The following is a 19072-nucleotide window of genomic DNA, read 5'->3' as shown; positions in this document are numbered from 1 at the left end:
CGGACGCTAAGTCAAAGGAGGAGATATTCAGAGGGGTGACCAAAACCGTAGTCAAAGAAGCGGGTTTTAAGGAGGGTCTTAAAGGAGGAGAGGGAGCTGGAGGGGTTTAGGGAGGGAATTGCAGAGTATGAAACCTAGGCAGTTGAAAATCCCAAAATATATCACAAATAGTAACGTCAACTGTACAATTACATATGTGTTATATATTCTGTAAAGTAATAGATACTGCAGGGTTTATTGAAGACTATAATGGAATTTAAGGATTCAAGTGACATTTTATAAGCCATTCAAACTGTACTTTAGAATCTTGTAATTTTTCCCAAATTTCTTCCCTATTTACTCCTTACCTTTCATTACAGGCACTGACCTTTGGTGGGGTATTGTGCCCGCAACCCCCGGAATCTCAATTGGCTATTCTTAACTTGTGAACTCGACATGGTCAGTGGGCTATTTGGTTGTGGAGGACCCTGGGAATGGTGAGGACCAGTTTCCGCAGCTGAAAACAACTAACTCAACTCAGGCCAGGAACTGAAACAAAAAGCTTTCTGGTTTGCGCGGCCTGTTAATGTACCAAGTGGTAGCAGCTTTATTCATGTACAGCCTTTTAACTTACTCCCAGTCATCTAGTAATCTACATGCGTCCCATGTCCTGTCATTGGCAAATGCCAATACTATATATCTGGATTTAAATGCAATAAACATAGGCCAAACCTGCTATGAATGTCTGTCATAGACATCTTTGTATTTCTGAGCAGAATGGATAGCGTCCATTCTGAGCAAAAACAATGCTTCCAGTTAATATTTATTTCTAACAGTATTAAAGGGTAATTAAATGTTATATCACAATTTGACCTACGTAACATTTCTGTAAATTTACTGCTCAATGCTTCATCTGAATTTCATGAAAGGAAAAAATCTGAAAATTCTGGCTAATACTGTCTGTGTTATGAAGAATAATACTTGCATGGGGACTGTGTTACAAGACAACAACACATCCCTGGGTTCAGACAGTTATTCATGAATTACTCAAGCTGCACTTTTGTGTTTGATGTCATTTGAACCTGTTCACGTATCGCTGCTTTTTAACGCACTCTGGAGTATCAGTTGTCGTATGAACATAGCACAGCGAGAATTTTAATCTGTCAAAGGACCTAAATTGTGCAGCCTGGTCCTGTTCCTCACAGGATTCCATTTCTTTTGCTTTTTCAGTGCGATTTGTGTCTTTTGTATGTGCAAAATTCACATTGAGAATAATCCACAGCAAGTACTATGTGGTATTGTTTACAAGACTTTATTCAACTGAATTCTGGATTTAATTCTATCAAGTGTGGGTGTTCAGCAGTTATAGTACATGTTCACGTCTGGTTCAATTACAGCCATCTAACAACCAAAAAAATCCACAAATTTTTATGTGTAATTAAATATATTCATATATAATAATGATAATATATTAGTATGCATCGTAGGAAAACATTGCAAACTATGCAATGACCATAACTAAACAACATTTACAGTTCAACTTATTAACAGGTAAAAGCAGAGCCCGACAGGTCTGTGTACAGGGGAAAGAGTCATAATAAAGTCTAAGTTAGCTGGAGTATGGCTGAACTGATATAAAAGTCTTTATCCAGAACTACATTACATCAATATAAACACACTTCCAATTATTGTCAGTCTTATAGTCTTCATACGCTAACTGTAACCGAGGTACCTTGAGGATGTTTACCCTGTTACAAAACTCATTCATTTCTTTAGTACCTCTTATTTTTTAGACTAAGAAATCAACTTTATGCCATGTCTTAAAAGTGGTAATATGTACTGGTTTAATGTTAGTTTTTTTCTACACTTTATATTTTTTAGTCTGCTGTTGTGATCGATTAGAGAATGAGCTGCACACACTTGTAAACAGGGTCACAGCGAAGGCAAGGGTCATTTGTGCGACCTGAGTTGGTTGCTTGATGGAGATACTGATCAGCAAGGTTGAGATGTCACCTTGCCCCAGTGGAACTGAAATTGGTCACTGGAACAAGCAGTAAATCATTGCCTGTAATCATCGACACAGTTACACAGATGTAGGTGTGAAGTTTACTGTGTAGGTGATGGATCTGAACCAACGGGCCTGTCGGGTGTAGAAAGAGGAATCGGGTACATCCTCTAGTCGTAGTTGTATCAAAAAAAAAGTTATATTTTCAGTCGAGAGTACTTTCAAATCTATCCAAGGCTTTTAACGAAGTACAATCTATACAAATAGAAACTTTAATGATTTTGACTATATGCTAAGGTTTTTGAAGAGGGACACAAGAACCAAGTGTCGGTGAATTTACTTCATTTTTGTTCTTGTGCAGCGATTCTGCGAACCTGTAACAGAATTCATTTGAAAAGAAAATATAGCTTTATTTCAGTAATTTTATACTGAAAGGGTTTTTTTTTCTATTTAAATTTTTTTTTTTTTTAGCATTTTGCTGTTTTGCTGCCAGTCTTTTTGCAGGTCATTAGTGGATTCAATTTATCATGATTCATCTATAAAATAGGTGCACCACAAGCTTGGAGAATTTATCAGAGGGGCATAATGCTTTAATCTTGGGAGCAGAATGTTGTATCATGTACAGTAAGCAGAACAATCAACAGCCTAGAATTGAGAAAACACCAGCAAACTTAACACGTGTGAGATGAATGTCGGTATGAAGTGAAAGGAAACAAGGTGTTGCTATGGCACTTTGAAGGTTTTTTGAGATTTTTTTCCACCGTCTCTGAAAATATTGTAGTAAGGAATATAATGTCCATAATGATTGCCAAAGGCTGCAGTTCTTGGCAGATCTGTTTACAATGTAACACTGAATACTGTGCCGAATGTAAGCTGGGCTGGGGAAGAAGAGTGGAACTGAAACATTTTTAGGTTAACTACACAGCTAAAAAGTTAGCGGCTTAAGTCGGGATCATACCAGTCTTGGCATGACTCCCAGCAATTGTCCACTATCAACAGTTTGTGATGGTGTGCCCCTTTAACAAAAATCACACTGCTTTATGCAGAGAAGAGCAACTGTGAAAGGATTTTGGTTGTGAAACAAATGTCCTTCATTTCAGAACATTTGGAGCTGTTATGTAAAGAGTAGTCCATCTTTTTTTGTATTCTTGTTTATTTTTTGAATTTGAAATCAGCATTAGGTGCAAACTTGGCAATTCCAAAATCCCAAACTGCTAGATGAGTTCCTTCACAAGTTCCTAATTTTATCCTAACATCGGTTCCTGCTCACAATCAAGCAGCACAGTCTCTCTTTATGCCTTCTTGCACTTGCCTTTCTTCTCCCTCTGTTGGAACTTTCGCAGCCTCCTTGCCCACGTGTCCCTCCATTGTATCACCAAACTGGTTTTGTTTGCTACAACCCCATTCTGGTCAGGAGAATCCTCGTCGTTCCCTAAGAGCAGGTACTTCTTCCCCGTTTTGACTTTTGGGCATTTGCAGGCTACATCCTTTGAGCGGACCCACAGGAATTGGTCGCCACGCCGTATCCGTTTTACCCCTTGTTTGTACACCGAGATGATATTCACTGTAAACTTCCACCATTCACCAGCCTTCTCTGCCTTCAAGATGTGGGCTTGAACAGCTGCAATAACGAAGAAAGGAACAGAAGAATATTTAAGCTGTCCTACACATTAAAAATTGCAGCAAGTAAATTCTTCACACTTCAAATGCAGCCACAACCCTGAGCTTTAACCCTAGTTGTTTGGATGACCACTCATTATTATCATAGCAACAGTTTCTATAGTATCTGGGGCAGAGAAGATGCAGCGAGACTCAGGGCTATGAAATAAACTTGACATAAGAAACTGATTAATGTTTGACAGAGGATATAATCGAAACCTTAGAAACCAATTTTCTTCCCTAGCCCAAGTACAAGAAGATTATTCCTACATGGTGGTAAATCATTCTTAATCAGCACAGTAAAATGTTGAAATACAGAAAGCAGGGGGGAGAAAACTGATCAGACATCAGAAAATCTGCACTGCTTCTGTTCCAGAGGTTAAGAACTGTTAAACTGGAAGCTAATTAGAAAGACTAGAACAAGTGATTGTTTATACCTAAGGAAATTTACTGTGTGCTGTTAGTTGTCAAACAGTAGTTCATAATGTGCTTACATTCCTTTAGCTGCACATGTGAGAACCACAAAGCAGATTTCAATGGCAGTTTGTCACTGTCCATGCTCTCTGTCTGCCCTGGTCATTTGCCTTTGTATCGCACATTCTTACTCTTTCTGCTGGTCATTCAGTATTCTAAACTCGCTTTTCTTCCCTTCTAAACAATACCAGTTAAAAGTATTCTATTCGCATTGAGTTATGGCAAGTGAACCTTAATATTAAATTAAAAAATTATAAACTGCCATTCTGTTCATTGCTAGTTTTCAATATTTTTAGCTATACTTTATGATTAAATGAAGATTTTGCATATGTGATTCTGTGCTTTGTGCAGCCAGAAGCACCTACTGTTAAGTCACATTCTGTCCAACTACTGCAAATCTTTTCTGGTTTAACACCAACTTAGAGAGTACTTCTACCTTGTACCTAGAGTATCCTTGACATTTTAATGCTCTAAGCAGTGTTTTATGTAACTTTCTGCTCATTTAGAGATTTTCTGAAGTAGCGCATTTAAAAATTACATTTACAAACAATTCTGATTAATTTCTGCAGACTTTAATTTTTTCAGACTACTTTTGTTGAGTTTTCATTTTTTAGTTCAAATAGTCAACAGCAACATCCTCATCGGAGAGCTGTTCTGGTGGAGTTTTGGAACCCAAGGTTAGAAAACAGTTGATTTAACGTTAGTGGAGATGGTAACTATCCCAGCATGCTTCAGAGCTCTTCACACTGTTTAGTGCAGTAATTCATTCAAAATAGTCCCGAAATGATTTTCAAATAAAAATTTGAAATACAATTAATAAGGTTTGTCACTTTTTAAAATTTTAAAAATGGACCTATTTCATTATATGCACCGTGCTTACTGGTTAATTATGTTGACTACAGCTGGTAGAATTTCATATTTTTCAATAGCTACATTATCAAACTGTATAGCTCTTTGTTTTAATACAAGTAGAATGAGATAGCCTTAAGTATGTTTATATGCTTCAAAATTTTAAGAAAAAGTCAAAGAAATTTTCAATGTCTTCCATACAAATCTGTCATGATGTCGGACATTAGAAATGTGTGCCAGTAAAATTAAGCACTCTTATTTAGTAGCCCAGCTAAATATCAGTGCGCCTTCCCTAATGAGGGGAGGGGAATTTGACTGTGATTTAATTGTACAATGTTTTTTTGGGACTGCAGCAATCTGCTGGTTGAGGGGTGGGTCGATGGTGTGTGGATGCATCATGACCAGATGGGGCGGGCCTGATGGTCTTTTCCCACCTTCTTTTGTATATTATATTGTAATTGAAAAATTGAGATACGAGCAGCTTACCCCAGCACCGATTTGAGAAACTGGTGTTGGGAAATCCCAATCACTACTAGGAGGAATGGCCTGCAATCAGAGGGTTAATGCTGAGAGCTTAAGATCATTCCAACTGCCTTTGTTAATCCGTGCCTGACTGTTTCTCTGGTGCTGTAAAAGTCTACCACACACCAGTGTACATGCCATCCTTCTGAAAGAGTACTGTGAACCCTTCCACTGTTTTTAATTATGATGTGTGGCATCATGAAAACAGAACTGGTTCTGACTGATTCAATTGTGCCTCAGTGTTTGGCTCATTGTTGTGGAAAGCAGCGAGGAAGCAGTTCCTCAAACAATTGACCTTTTTCTACTGAGAAGAAAAGGAAATCTGCCTAATGCAGGAGGCGACTGAGGAGCAGGGAAAGCTGGGAAAATGCATTTGGCAGAACTGAGTGGAAAGTAACATGTCTTGAAACAACAGAAGCAATATTGCATTCTGTAAATCTGTTTGTAAAGTTCATCTATCTGGAGGTGTCCAATGTCAGGGTACAGGATTTACTAACAACTGAAAATAAGACAATGTTTCTTATGGAAAGGAAGGCTTTAGATATCCCATATAACAGTTGTATTCTGAAAACAAGGCTGGGTTCTTTGACCTAAGTTGTTCTTTGGCACATTGGAGGGAACAGATTCTATAAAACATAATGATGAAACCACCCATGGGTTGAGTCACAGTCTGTATGTTTAGGTGCTGATAGTTCACCCACTTCACCACACCCTCAGTCTGTTATTGGGAATGGGAATTAACCACCAGGGCCATGACTTTCACAGCTGTGGTGAGCATTTGATGTAAATACAGCTCAAATCTCACTCTGTATCTTTAGTGTAAACCAACAAAGAATGAATTATCAGCAAAAGTATTCTAGTTAGATTCCCAGTGGGAAATATAACAAGCGTTAACTTTTAAGTTATTAGTGGAGAGGACTTTGATATAAGAATGTTACGGGTTCATACATTGCTAATAGTAATTTGCAGCTTCATGTGAAAAGAGCTAGAATCTATGGCTAATTTTTAAGATGCTATAATACTATTCTAATCTGCAGCTAAGACATTTTCTTAGTTTACAGAGATGTACAACAGAAGTTCTGTGAACAGTAACAAGAATAAACAGTGAAAGACAGAAGAAATGGGTTAACCACATTGAAGGAAATGGTCAATCTGACTAGTCTGCACTTGTAAAAGCTTTTAACCTTAGTGCTGAAATTACTCAAATTCAAGCACTAGTAAAGCTGCATTATGTAAAATTCTTCCTGATCTGTGAAAGATTTTCCATAGATTCTCGCTTTTTTCACAAGGCTGCAAATTACTATTAACAATGTTAAAGTATAAACGCTTAAAATGCTTATATCAGAATTTGCAGGACAGAAACTGAACACTCGGTGTTTATGTTCCACACAAGCCTCCTCCCACCCTATCAACATATCCTTCTATTCCTTTCTCCCTCATATACTTATCTGGCTTCCCCTTAAATACATCTGTGTCACAATCTATATCAAATTCTTCTCCACTATTTTAATGGAAGTCTTAACCTGTTCAATGATAGTAATTTCTGACTTAGTTTCATTTCATGTGTCCTGTTTTGAGATGTAGCTTATTATCTATAAATGTTGCCAAGTATAGTGATTCTAAACTAAATAGCTTTTCAAAGTAAGTACTGGCATACGTTTATTCAACCAAAAACAAAGTACAAACTTTCATAGCGCCCTCAATGTCTCCATTGGTAAAGACAGCAAGTAACTAAGCCATACAGATCCAGAAGGTCTGTGCTGAGTTAGCTGATATCTGCCGGGGTGGCAGTAGAGGTGCAACAATTGGCTTCACCCTGTACCAGGCAGGTGGGTCTATGATTGTGCTGTAGGGATAATTGCGCAAGTGTTAGCAATGTAAATATGGGTGAATGTTGCTGTCCTGTGAACTGAACTGCAAAAGCGCTAAATATAAAAGCACTTTAAATATAGTGCAGCTCATTGCTGTACTGACAGTCTGCATGAAGATGCTTCAGATCCAGCATCTCCAATAAAACAGTTCTGAAAATGCAAAGCTGGGAATTTCCACTTGGGATACAGCAAAAGGTGGAAGGCAATTCAATCAGTGCTGCTCTTAATTAGCTTCTAATGGGTGAACACAGAGAAAAAACAGTAGAGGCTGAGGAGCAAGTCACTTGACCACTCTTGACCAGCTAATGTCTGTGGTATAGAGGGACTTGACAGGAGCACAAAATAAGAGAGATATATAAGTAATTAAAAATGCTAAAACAGTGATAATACAGAGGGAAACAGTAGACCTAGCAGTAGATTGCTGAAGTCCTGACCTATAGAGTCACAGATTTGAGTCGTAGCCCTTAATTGGGATTGAACGTCATCTGTTCTTAGTGCATGGATTTCACTGGTTTTTAGCCAGGTCACAGCACAGCAGTAGCCTGCTTGATCTCAGCAGGGAAGATTTGACCTTGTGCACTTCCTACCAGCTGATCACCAAGTGATATCAATGGCAGTGATGCACGGGTGTGTGACCCAGAGTGTCCCTTGCTCATGACAGAAAGAAGAAGGATAATAGCAGCACAGGGGAGGATATGTTAAACATATATAGGGGGAAAAATTCGGTATCGCCCCATTTGGGGCGGCGTTATCGGCCGTGCGCAAAGTTTAGCGCCTGGCGCTAATTGTCGCCTCCGACAGCAAACTTGGCTTTTATCGCCCCTGGAGGTGATTGGAGCGCTAAATCAGGCGCTTCACACCTGTCTTAAGGCGCAAAGGCCGAGGAGTGAGGTGCTACCTCAGAGTGCTGGTGAAGCAAGGAAGGGCAAATCAAAATAAACCTGCAAAGTGCTGCTCAGTACCCAAAACTCCTTCACACAGCGTTGAATCTCTCCAGAAGTCTCTCTCTCTCAGAATGCGTGGTGCAAAAATGTCACCGACAAAAAAAGGCAGGAAGCGGTCGCCTTTAAATAGCGCTCCCCCAGTCCCTTTCTGACAGCATATCGCTCCCCTCAACCTGTCGTTGCTAGCGGTAGGCGGTAAGGCAGGAGGCACCACTCAATATCCGGTCCGGGGCGCTAATGGGGTGTTGCACGCTCGACTGACGTCACAATCTGCCGGCGCAGGAGATCGTGGCGGTAGTGTTTAGCGCCGCCGCAAAATGTCTCGTTAATTTCGCGAGCGGCGCAAACATCGCCGCGCCCGGGCGCTAGTTGCTTTGCACCCCAATTGGCGCCCTCTTAAGGCGCTAACGGGAGGCGCAAACAACTGACTTTTTCCCCCATAAATTCTAAAACCTTTCATTCCTGAGGGGTGATGGTGCTTCGAGATGAAAATAAGCTAAAACTAGACCAGGGAAAAGAGAATGTGAAGTACCAATGAGGTAGACAAAGCTTGTTAAAAGGACAGGACTAGTACTGTACAGTAACATATAAACAAACTGCACTGTTTTATTGAGGATGTCCTATATTTCCACTGTGTAGTATCCAACCTGTATAAGAGCATTGTGTGTGAATGAATGTACTTTTCCTGTTATGTTAATAAAGTCAATACAAAAAGGAGTCAGTCTAATGTGGGTGTGTTTGAGTACTTTCCCCAGTGTTATATAACCAAATCAAATCAACTTTTATTGTCATTGTTAGTGCACAAGTGCAGTACAACGAAATGTAGGCTTGCGGCTCCCGAGAGTGTACATTTAGATTAAGACATTTAAACATTCAACATATATTTGGCTTGTAATACATTAACATAAACATAACCTTAATAAAGTGCATTGGCAGATGTGCAGGCTTTAGATTTTATTTGTGGAGTTCAGTAGGATGACAGCCCTGGGAAAGAAGCTGTTCCTAAATCTGGTCGTACGGGTGCGAATGCATCTGTAGCGTCTCCCAGATGGCAGGAGGGCGAACAGACTGTGGCTGGGGTGGGTAGGGTCTTTGATGATGGACCGTGACCTCCGTAAACAGCGTTTCTGGTATATGTGCTCTGTGGTCGGTAGCCGGGTGCCGGTAATGCGTTGGGCAGTTTTGACTACCTGCTGCAGGGCTTTCCGGTCATAGTAGCTACAGCTGCCATACCATACTGTGATACAGTTTGTCAGGATGCTCTCTATTGTGCAGCGGTAAAAGTTAGAGAGGATCAGGGGTGACAGGTTACATCCCTTCAGCCTCCTTAGGAAATATAGGCGCTGCTGGGCCTTCTTCACCAGAGAAGAGGTACTGAGGGACCAGGAGAGGTCTTCCGTGATGTGGACTCCGAGGAACTTAAAGCTGTCCACCCTTTCCACCACAGCCCCATTGATGGGGGTGTGACTTCCGCCTTTAGACTTCCTGAAGTCCACAATGATTTCTTTGGTTTTCTTGATGTTAAGGGCCAGGTTGTTATCAGCGCACCACTTCACGAGATGCTGGACCTCCTCCCTGTAGGCTGACTCATCGTTGTTGGTGATCTGGCCTACTACCGTGGTATCATCTGCAAACTTGATGATAGTGTTGGAACCATGAACAGCCACACAGTCGTGGGTGAAGAGGGAGTAGAGGAGGGGGCTCAGCACACATCCTTGTGGGGCCCCCATGTTCAGGGTCAGGGGGGGGGAGGTGTGGTTACCTAATTTGACAGACTCGGGTCTGTTTGTTAGGAAGTCCAGGGTCCAGTTGCAGAGGGAAGTGTTCAGGCCAAGAGTGTGGAGTTTGGTGGCCAGCTTGTTGGGGACAATAGTGTTGAATGCTGAGCTGTAGTCTATGAACAGCATTCTGATGTAGGTCTCCTTACCATCTAAGTGATTCAGTGCCGAGTGTAGAGCAGTTGTGATTGCATCCTCCGTTGATCTGTTTGCACGATAGGCAAACTGGTGTTGGTCAAGAGAGGCGGGAACACTGGCTTTGATGTGAGCCAGGACCAGTCTCTCTCAACACTTCATTATGATGGGTGTGAGTGCGACAGGTCGATAGTCGTTCAGGCACGTCACAGCCGTTTGTTTTGGCACAGGAATAATGGTAGCGGTCTTGAAGCATGTAGGGACTACTGCCTGGGCCAATGACAGATTGAAGATGGCGGTGAAGACATCAGCCAGCTGATCAGCACATTCCTTGAGTACCCGTCCAGGGATGCTATCCGGTCCAGCAGCCTTTCGTGTGTTCACTCCGCGAAGAACACCCCTTACGTCGGAGGTCGACAGAGTGAGCACCTGGTCTTCCGGGGGTGGCAAGGCTTTGGTAGCCGGCTCCCTGTTGTCCCTGTCGAAGCGAGCATAGAAGTTGTTAAGCTCCTCCGGAAGGGAGGCATCGCTAACCGGGGGGCTGGTGTTTTTGCCCTTGTAGTCAGTGATGGACTGGATGCCTTGCCACATGCGCCGGGGGTCCGAGTTGTTGTGGAAATGATCCTCTATCCGCAGTGTCTGTTTCCTTTTGGCAGTCCTGATCCCCTTTTTTAGGTTGGTCCTAGCTGCACTGTAAGCCGCCGCGTCGCCAGATTTAAATGCTGCGTCACGTGCTTTCAACAGTGAGCGGACCTCTCCGTTCATCCAGGGTTTCTGGTTGGGGTATGTCCTGATATTTTTATGGGTCGTGACGACCTCGACACAGCTGTTAATGTAGAATAGCACTGTGGATGCGTATTCCTCGATGTCATTATGGGCAAACATGCCCCAATCAGTGCGTTCGAAGCAGTCCTGAAGCTCCGATACTGCCCCCTCTGGCCATACTTTCACTGCTCTCACTGATGTTCTCCCTCTTTTGATGAGCGGTTTGTATGCCGGGGCTAGAAACAGGGAGAGGTGGTCAGACTTCCCCAGGTGGGGGCAGGGAACGGCCTTATAAGCGTCTACAATGCTCGTGTAGACTTGATCCAGTGTGTTCTCCCCTCTTGTGGGGCAGGAGACATTCTGGTGGAATTTCGGTAGTACAGTTTTTAGGTTTATGTGATTGAAGTCCCCCGCGACGATAAAAGCTCCGTCTGGGTGCGCAGTTTGTTGTTCGCTGATGGCCCTGTAGAGGTCCTTCAGTGCTAGTTTGGCATTAGCGTGTGGTGGGATGTACACCGCAGTGATGATAACAGCCGTGAATTCCCGAGGCAGGTAGAAGGGTCTGCACCTTACCATGAGGAATTCCAAATCAGCCGAGCAGGATCTATCGATTATGTCCGTGTTAGTGCACCAGGCATTGTTAGTGTAAATGCACAAACCGCCTCCCTTGCTCTTACCGGAGTCTGCAGTTCTGTCGGCGCGGAAGACCGTGCGTCCTTCTAGCTGGATGGTGGTGTCAGGGATGCCGTTGTTCAGCCAGGTCTCTGTGAAGATCATGGCGCAGCATTCCTTTGTCCTTTTCTGTGTGGAGAGATCCAGTTTGATCTCATCCATTTTGTTTTCTAGAGACCTGACGTTGGCCAGGAAAATACTTGGGAGGGAGGGTTTGTGTGGGGCCCTCTTCAGCCTGTTTTGGATACCGGCCCTCTTACCCCGCTTTTGCTTGCGTTCCCTGCGCGGTCTGCGCTGACTTCCGGCTGGGGAAGGATGCCACGCTGGTCCCGGGGGTCGGGCGATGTCGGGAGGCAGATCGATGTCGCCGAGTGTTAGGTGTATTACAAAATTAGGTGTATTACAAAATCAGACAGCTATCAGTTATATCACCAGTGTTCCGATATGTGCATTTGCTATGGCTCTATATAATATAATCCAAGATTGAGTCATTTTGGAAAGGCAAAGATAAAGCAATTTGTTAATTTAGATTTGGATAATGAACTAATGGATCAGCTGTATGGTGACTATTGAAGAACCAGACGAATCAGTACATTCTGATGTTATACTGTCAGTTTGATACTGAATCTACGCTTGTTTAATCTAACATTTCACACAACAGAGGGGTTTTGTTTTAAAGGCCAATCTACAACATTTCAATCTTTCCCTGCTTTATTGTTTCAGACTATAACCATTCTACATAAATATTGTAATCAAAGTTGTTAATATTCACACCAATATGCATTACTTTGAATTTACCAAGAAAATTAAGGTCCAAAACTGAAGTTCCAATGGTTAAAAATTCCCAAGACTCTTAATATAAGGGATAATTAAAAAATATGTTCACAGAGATTCTCTCCTTTGTCACTCTCTAGTTGGAAAGTGTAATCCTTACCTGGAATGTCCTATTTACATTCAAAAATCATAACTGATTAATTGTACCTTCCAGGCAGTTGTTTATTTTGAGTCAAGTTATTTTCTTACCTGCTTCCTCCCATGTATAGTTTGTTTCTCAGTTAAAATTGCCATCTTCAGTCACTGCCACCTAGTTTCAAATCAATTGCCTGAGAAGATTATGATTACCTCAAACCCTAACCCAGTTATTAATGAAACCCTTTCCTTGCTTTCTGTATCATTGTCTCAACCACTTGTTGAGAATCATTCTCAGTAAACCACATTAATACCGCTTTAGGCTCCCTCTCATGAAACTGTTTTACTGTCATTTTAAAAATGCCTTTCAATACAACCATTGTATCCAAATATAACAGGTCACCCAGTGTTTACCCTGACTCTTTTAAAAGCAATTACTTTTTGCCCTAATAAACAAATTGCTTGATTCTCTGTATGTTTTCCTTATGCTTCCTGTACAGTACCTACCTCCTATCTAGATCCTTCGCCACTTTCATTTTACTTCATTTCTCAGTATCCTGAGTTGCTTCCTCAACTCCTAGCTCCATTCTCACTGACTATCATTCTCAGCCCACTTACACCCCTTTTTATCTGATCGTGGTGACTATTGTCTTTATTCCTCCAGAACCAACCTTGGTGCCCATCTTGTAGTCTTTTCTCCCACCCTATGTGCTTTTCCACTCTGACATGCCTTGTATGTTCTTTCAATTTCCCTAAATAACTCTGCATTTGATTGTTTGGTCAGTCCCAGTGAGTAACAATCTGGCGTATTAAAAAAACTTGTTTAAACTTTCTGTGTACACCAGCCGTTAAAACAGGTTGGAATAACGTTCTGGTTCTTAAGGAAAAGTTATCTTGTGGTTTAAAAAGCCACTTTTCCTTAAGAACCAAAAAACTGTTTCGGAGTACTTTTGCCCACTTTAGCTATTACGATTGCTCTCTGTTGTACCCCATTCATCCACAGCTGACAGCATGGGGTCCTGCTCACATGCCTCTGCCAGTGCTGCTTGGAGGTCAACTGTTGTAAGTTTGTGAATGGCCCAGGCTGACTCCCTGTAGGGAAGCAATTAAAGCCTCCTCCCAGTGACACTGCTAAGACCAGAGACTGAGCATGTAGAGAATTGCAAGTTGGGCTTGTATCTCATCACTTCCTCACGCAAGATTGGTGCTCTGACATGTCATGTCACCACCATGCAGACCAATTATTTTCTTACAGTAAGCGGCAGCTAACAATGTCAGGTGTTGGCAAGTGATTTTGCAATGATTCAGGCAAAACTATTTTCCCTCATCCCATTCAAACCTTCATACAGAGGGGTTGTCTCTCTGTATCTGCTTAACGCTTGCTGATTCGTAATTTACATCTGAAATCAACAGTAGACTTTTATCAAGTGTTTTTGTAGTTTGAGCACTTGCTGAGTCACTGGAACACTATACGGTCTCACGCCTGATGAATGGGCACTTGGGCGAGGTACAGCTGAGCTGCCAGTGCACATGAGCCATATGAGTCACCCTCTTCAGGAGAATCGTAGTATGCTACAGCACAAAAGGAGGCCATTCAGCCCATCGTGCCTGTGCCAGAATATTTGGTAGAGCTATCCAATTAATCCCACTCCTCCGCTCTTTCCCCATAGCCCTGAAATTTTTTTCTCTTCAAGTATTTATCCAATTCTCTTTTGAATGTTACTATTGAATCTGCTTCCACCACCCTTCATGCAGTGCATTCCAGATCACAACAACTCGTTGAGTAAAAAAAATGTTTCCTCATGTCGCCTCTGGTTCTTTTGCCAATCACTTTAAATCTGTGTCCTCTGGTTACTGACCCTTCTGCCATTAGAGCAGGTTATCTTTATTTACTCCATCAAAACCATTCATGATTTTGAACACCTCTGCCAAGTCTCCTCTTAATCTTCTCTGCTCTACGGAGAGTGACCCCATCTTCTCCAGTCTCTCCACATAACTGAAGTCCTTCATTCCTGGTGCCATTCTAGTAAATCTCTTCTGTACCCTCTCCAAGGCCTTGACATCCTTCCTAAAGTGTGGTGCCCAGAACTGAACACAATACTCCAGCTGAGGCCTAACCAGTGTTTTATAAAGGTTTAGCATAACTTTCTTCCTTGTCCTCTATTCCTGTATTAATAAACCAAGGATCCCATATGCTTTTTTTAACCGCCTTCTCAACTTGTTCTGCTACCTTCAAAGATTTGTGTACATACACCCCCAGGTCGCTCTGTTCTTGCACCCCTTTAAAATTGTACCATTTAGTTCATATTGCCACTCCTAATTCTTCCTACCCAAATGTATCACTTCACACTTCTCTGTGTTAAATTTCATCTACCCATTTTACCAGTCTGTCAATGTGCTCCTGAGTCTGTTACTATCCTCATTTTTTACTACATTTCTGAGTTTCGTATCATCTGCAAACTTTGAAATTATGCTCTGTATACCCAAGTCCAGGTCATTAATATATATCAAAAAGAGCAGTGGTCCCAATACTGACCCCTGCGGAACATCACTGTATACACCCCTCCAGTCTGAAAAACAACCGTTCACCACTACTCTCTGCTTTCTGACCCTTAGCTAATTTTGTATCCATGCTACCACTGTCCCTTTAATCCTATGGGCTTTAACTTTGCTAACAAGTCTATTATGTGGTACTTTGTCAAACACCTTTTGAAAGTCCATATACAAGTCCATAGCGGGTGCATGAACAGAGAGACCTGTGGGTATATGTGCACAAATAGTTGGAGGTGGCAGGGCAGGTTGAGAAAGCGGTTAAAAAAGTATACAAGATCCTGGGCTTCATAAATAGAGTCATAGGCCTCGATTTTAACTGACCCGTGGAGTCGGGATTGGAGGCGTGCGGGGTGTTAAATTCCCGAAATCGGGGGTCCCGACACCATCCCGCCCAAAGCCCGCCTCCATGTAAGTTTCAAAGGAGGCGGGTACCCGCCCCGCACTGGGACCCGCCGACCCGAGGCGGGAAGGGATTAGTGACAATTAACTGCCTGTTAACAGGTAGTTAACAGGCAGTTTTTAGCCTAATCCCTATTTTTAATCTTGAACTGTGGGATTCCCGACGGCTCCAAACCACGCCAGGTTAGAGGAGTCGGGCCGTCGGGTTGAAGGACTTGGAGGGGTCGAGATGTCGGTGTTCAGGTGAGTGATGGGTGCATGAGTGCAAAGGTAAGTGTGTTTGGTGTGTGTAAAGTGTGTAAAGAAGTTTAAATTACCTGTACTTACCTTTTTAGCCTTCCTCTAGGTTTCAGGAGTCCATCATCCAACCGGCACAGAAAGCAGAACGGCTGCGAACTGTCAAAAGTGACAGCCTGCAGCTTTCTGTGCCGGAGAGATTTCTAACTGAGTCTGTGTAGAAGGACTCAGGTTAGAAGTAAGACTGTCAGTGTTTGACAGCTTCAAATAGCTGTGAAACACTGATATTTCATCTGTCAAAACATCTTGACAGATGAAATGTCAGTCTGTGACGTCACCTGTTGCCGGGTGGCCCTTAATTGGCCTGCTGAGCCCGCTGGGTGGGCTCAATAAGGTCAATCAAGGTAAAATCGCGTGGATTGGCCGCATCTCGATGGAGGCGGGACTACAACCCCGAAAGTTGCAGTCCTGCCTCCTTCCCGACTTCTGAGTGAAAATCACCCCCATAGAGTACAAAAGCAAGGAAGTTATGATGAACCTTTACAAAACACTGGTTCGGCCTCAACTGGAGTATTGTGTCCAATTCTGGGCACCGCACTTTTAGGAAGGATGTGAAGGCCTTAGAGAGGGTGCAGAAAAGATTTACAAGAATGATTCCAGGGATGAGGGACTTCAGTTTCGTGGATAGACTGGAGAAGCTGGGATTGTTGTTCTTGGAGCAGAGAAGGTTGAGAGGAGATTTGATAGAGATGTTCAAAATCATGAGGGGTCTAGACAGAGTAGTTAGAGAGAAACTGTTCCCATTGGTGGAAGGGCCGAGAACCAGAGGACACAGATTTAAGGTGATTAGCAAAAGAACCAAAGGCGATATGAGGAAAAACTTTTTTACGCAGTGAGTGGTTAGGATCTGGAATGCACTGCCCGAGAGGGTGGTGGAGGCAGATTCAATCGTGGCTTTCAGAAGGGAATTGGATAAGTACCTGAAGGAAAACAAAATTGCAGGGCTATGGGGAAAGGGCGGGTGAGTGGGACTAGCTGAAGTGCTCCGAGAGCCAGCACGGGCTCGACGGGCTAAATGGCTTCCTTCTGAGCTGTAACCATTCTATGATTCTACATCAACCACAGTACCCTCACCAACCCTCTGTTACAGCATCAAAAAACTTAGTCAAAGTTAATCAAACACGATTTATCTTTAACAAATCCATGCTGACTTTCATTTATTAGCCCATACTTTTCCAAATGCCAATTAATTTTGTCCCGGATTATTGTCTCTAAATGTTGCCCCACCACCGACATTAGGCTGACTGGCCTGCAGTTGCCGGGTTTATCCCTCTCCCCTTTTTTAAATAGGGGTGTAACATTTCCAATTCTCTAGTCTTCTGGCACCACCCCCATATCCAAGGAGGATTGGAAGATTGTGGCCAGAACTTCTGCAATTTGCACCCTTACTTCCCTCAGTAACCTAGGATGCATCCCATCCAGACTGGGTGACTTTTCTACTTTGAGTACTGCCAACCTTTTAAGTACATCCTCTTTATCTATTTTTATCCTAACCAATATTGATACTGCCTTCTCTTTTACTGCTACATTGGTAGCATCCTCTTCTCTAGTGAAGACAGGTGCAAAGTCCTCATTTAGTACCTCAGCCATGCACTCTGCCTCCACAAGAAGATTTCCTTTTTGGTGCCTATTCGGCCCCACACTTTCTTTGACTACCCTTTTACCGTTTGTGTTTATAAAAGACATTTGGGTTCCCTTTTATGTTAGCCGCTAATCTATTCTCATACTTTCTCTTTGCTCCTCTTATTTCCTTTCTTAGATCTCCTCTGTACTTTCTATATTCAGCTTGGTTCTCTACTGTATTATGAACCTGATAATTGTCATAAGCCTCCTTTTTCTGTCTCATTTTAACCTCTATGGCCCCGATTTTTGGCTTGTGTGGGAAATGGTCGGATTTCCCCGAATGTGGGGTTTCTGACACACAAAGTGTCAGCCAGCCCCACGCAATTTTCCCTCAATTGGCCAATTAATTCCCAGCATGTGGGAAGCCTTGCTAATTGTCTAAATCGAGTCAGAAATCCCCACAGTATGATGCCATCATTCGTGGTGCTTTCAAGGTCCATGGCAAGCACTGCATCCTCTGAAGGCTTCCAAATGAACCATACAGGATGGCAGAGGAGCCTGCAGCAGCTGTGGTCAGTGCCAGACCCCGAGCTGCCTTCAAATTCGACGAGGCTTCACTGCAGGCATTATTGGATGGGGTTAGGGCCCACAGGGAGGTCCTCTTCCCTAGGTCAGGGAGGAAGAGGCCTCCCACTGAGACCAATGCTGCATGGATGCAGGTGTCAGCAGATGCCAACTCGCTGGGAGTCACCAGAGGAACCTTGGCATTACATCTGTAACTCCTTCCTTTACTCCCCCACAGTACCATCCAGAGCCCCCGTCCTCACTGTGGAGGAGGAAGAGGCTGTGCAGCCAGACTCCTCAGAGGAAGCTCCAACCTCTGAGGGTGCAGCGTCAGCAGAAGTAAGCGCACCCAGCACCAGCGCAGACACTCACACCTCGGGGGGACCTTTGGGACATAGAGTAGTGTTGTCACCTGGTGTTTCACAGCTGACAAGTGAGCCTCAGCAGATTCTGGAGACAGGGACAGCAGTGGAGAGTCCTCGTCGGAGGGTGCAGGGCTCTGCCAGCTCAGCTCAGCTGCGCTGCATCTCGACCCTCTGCCTCTGGGTCCATCCGCAAGAGAAGAGGTGATGGATCTCCATGCACAGATGCAGGAGTCTCTGGCAGGTTTTGTCTCCAGGGTCGCTGCGAGTGTGGAGCGAATGGAGGAGTCCATAGCGACCATGAGCAGAGCCTTTGTGGAGTCATTGGTGCATGAACGCAGCACCATGGAAAGGTTGGCAACCTCCATGGAGGAGATAACTCGCCAGCATACGGAAAACATGGTGAGTGCTCATAAGAGAATGACATCTCTTGAGGAGCGTTGGCCATCTGTTGAATAGAGAAACCAGATCCTCATGGAAGTCCTTCTGAGTAGGACTGCCAGTGCAGAAACGGGTCCCACTGGCCCCCTAAAGCGCAGCAAGGTGCTCTCAAGCCACTTCCAAGTGCTGGCCCCTTCTGGCTTATGCAGCTTCAGGTGAGTGAGCAGCAGCCTGGTGCTCCTGGTAATCATCCTGCTGTTCCTGGTTCTGCTGCTGCCACCTCTGCTGTTGGAGATCCTCTAATGCCAGGAAGAGAAGGTGCCAAAGGCCTCCCATGCTTCTAGCAGATGCCTCGGTTGAGGAGGTCCTGAGTTAGGGTGGTGAGAGGGGC

The 19072-nt window shown here is 43.4% G+C and overlaps 2 protein-coding genes across 7 annotated transcripts in view; one reads left to right on the top strand and one right to left on the bottom strand.

Moving 5' to 3' along the window:
• stx8 (syntaxin 8) overlaps window positions 1-1206 on the top strand; it is a 160501-nt gene extending 159295 nt beyond the window's left edge. The window contains exon 9 of the transcript XR_015073090.1: window positions 360-1206. The gene's annotated coding sequence lies outside the window, so the exon portion shown is untranslated. The remainder of the gene's footprint in view (window positions 1-359) is intronic.
• Window positions 1207-1275: 69 nt separating this feature from the next.
• The window catches only part of LOC147102764 (netrin-1), a 247306-nt gene continuing 229509 nt past the window's right edge, over window positions 1276-19072 (bottom strand). For 4 of the 6 annotated variants that reach the window (XM_085963549.1, XM_085963551.1, XM_085963550.1 and 1 more), the window contains one exon: window positions 1276-3605. In XM_085963549.1, the coding sequence (XP_085819675.1) occupies window positions 3277-3605 (329 nt within the window). In that variant the 3' untranslated portion in view covers window positions 1276-3276. The remainder of the gene's footprint in view (window positions 3606-19072) is intronic. The other 2 variants (XM_085963552.1, XM_085963553.1) reach the window with 1 other exon arrangement.

Source organism: Somniosus microcephalus, chromosome 21 (genome assembly GCF_052327205.1).
Source record: "Somniosus microcephalus isolate GS21.2 chromosome 21, FLI_Smic_1.0, whole genome shotgun sequence".
Taxonomy (NCBI): Eukaryota; Metazoa; Chordata; class Chondrichthyes; order Squaliformes; family Somniosidae; genus Somniosus; species Somniosus microcephalus.
This window is presented reverse-complemented; position numbering and strand designations above follow the sequence as displayed.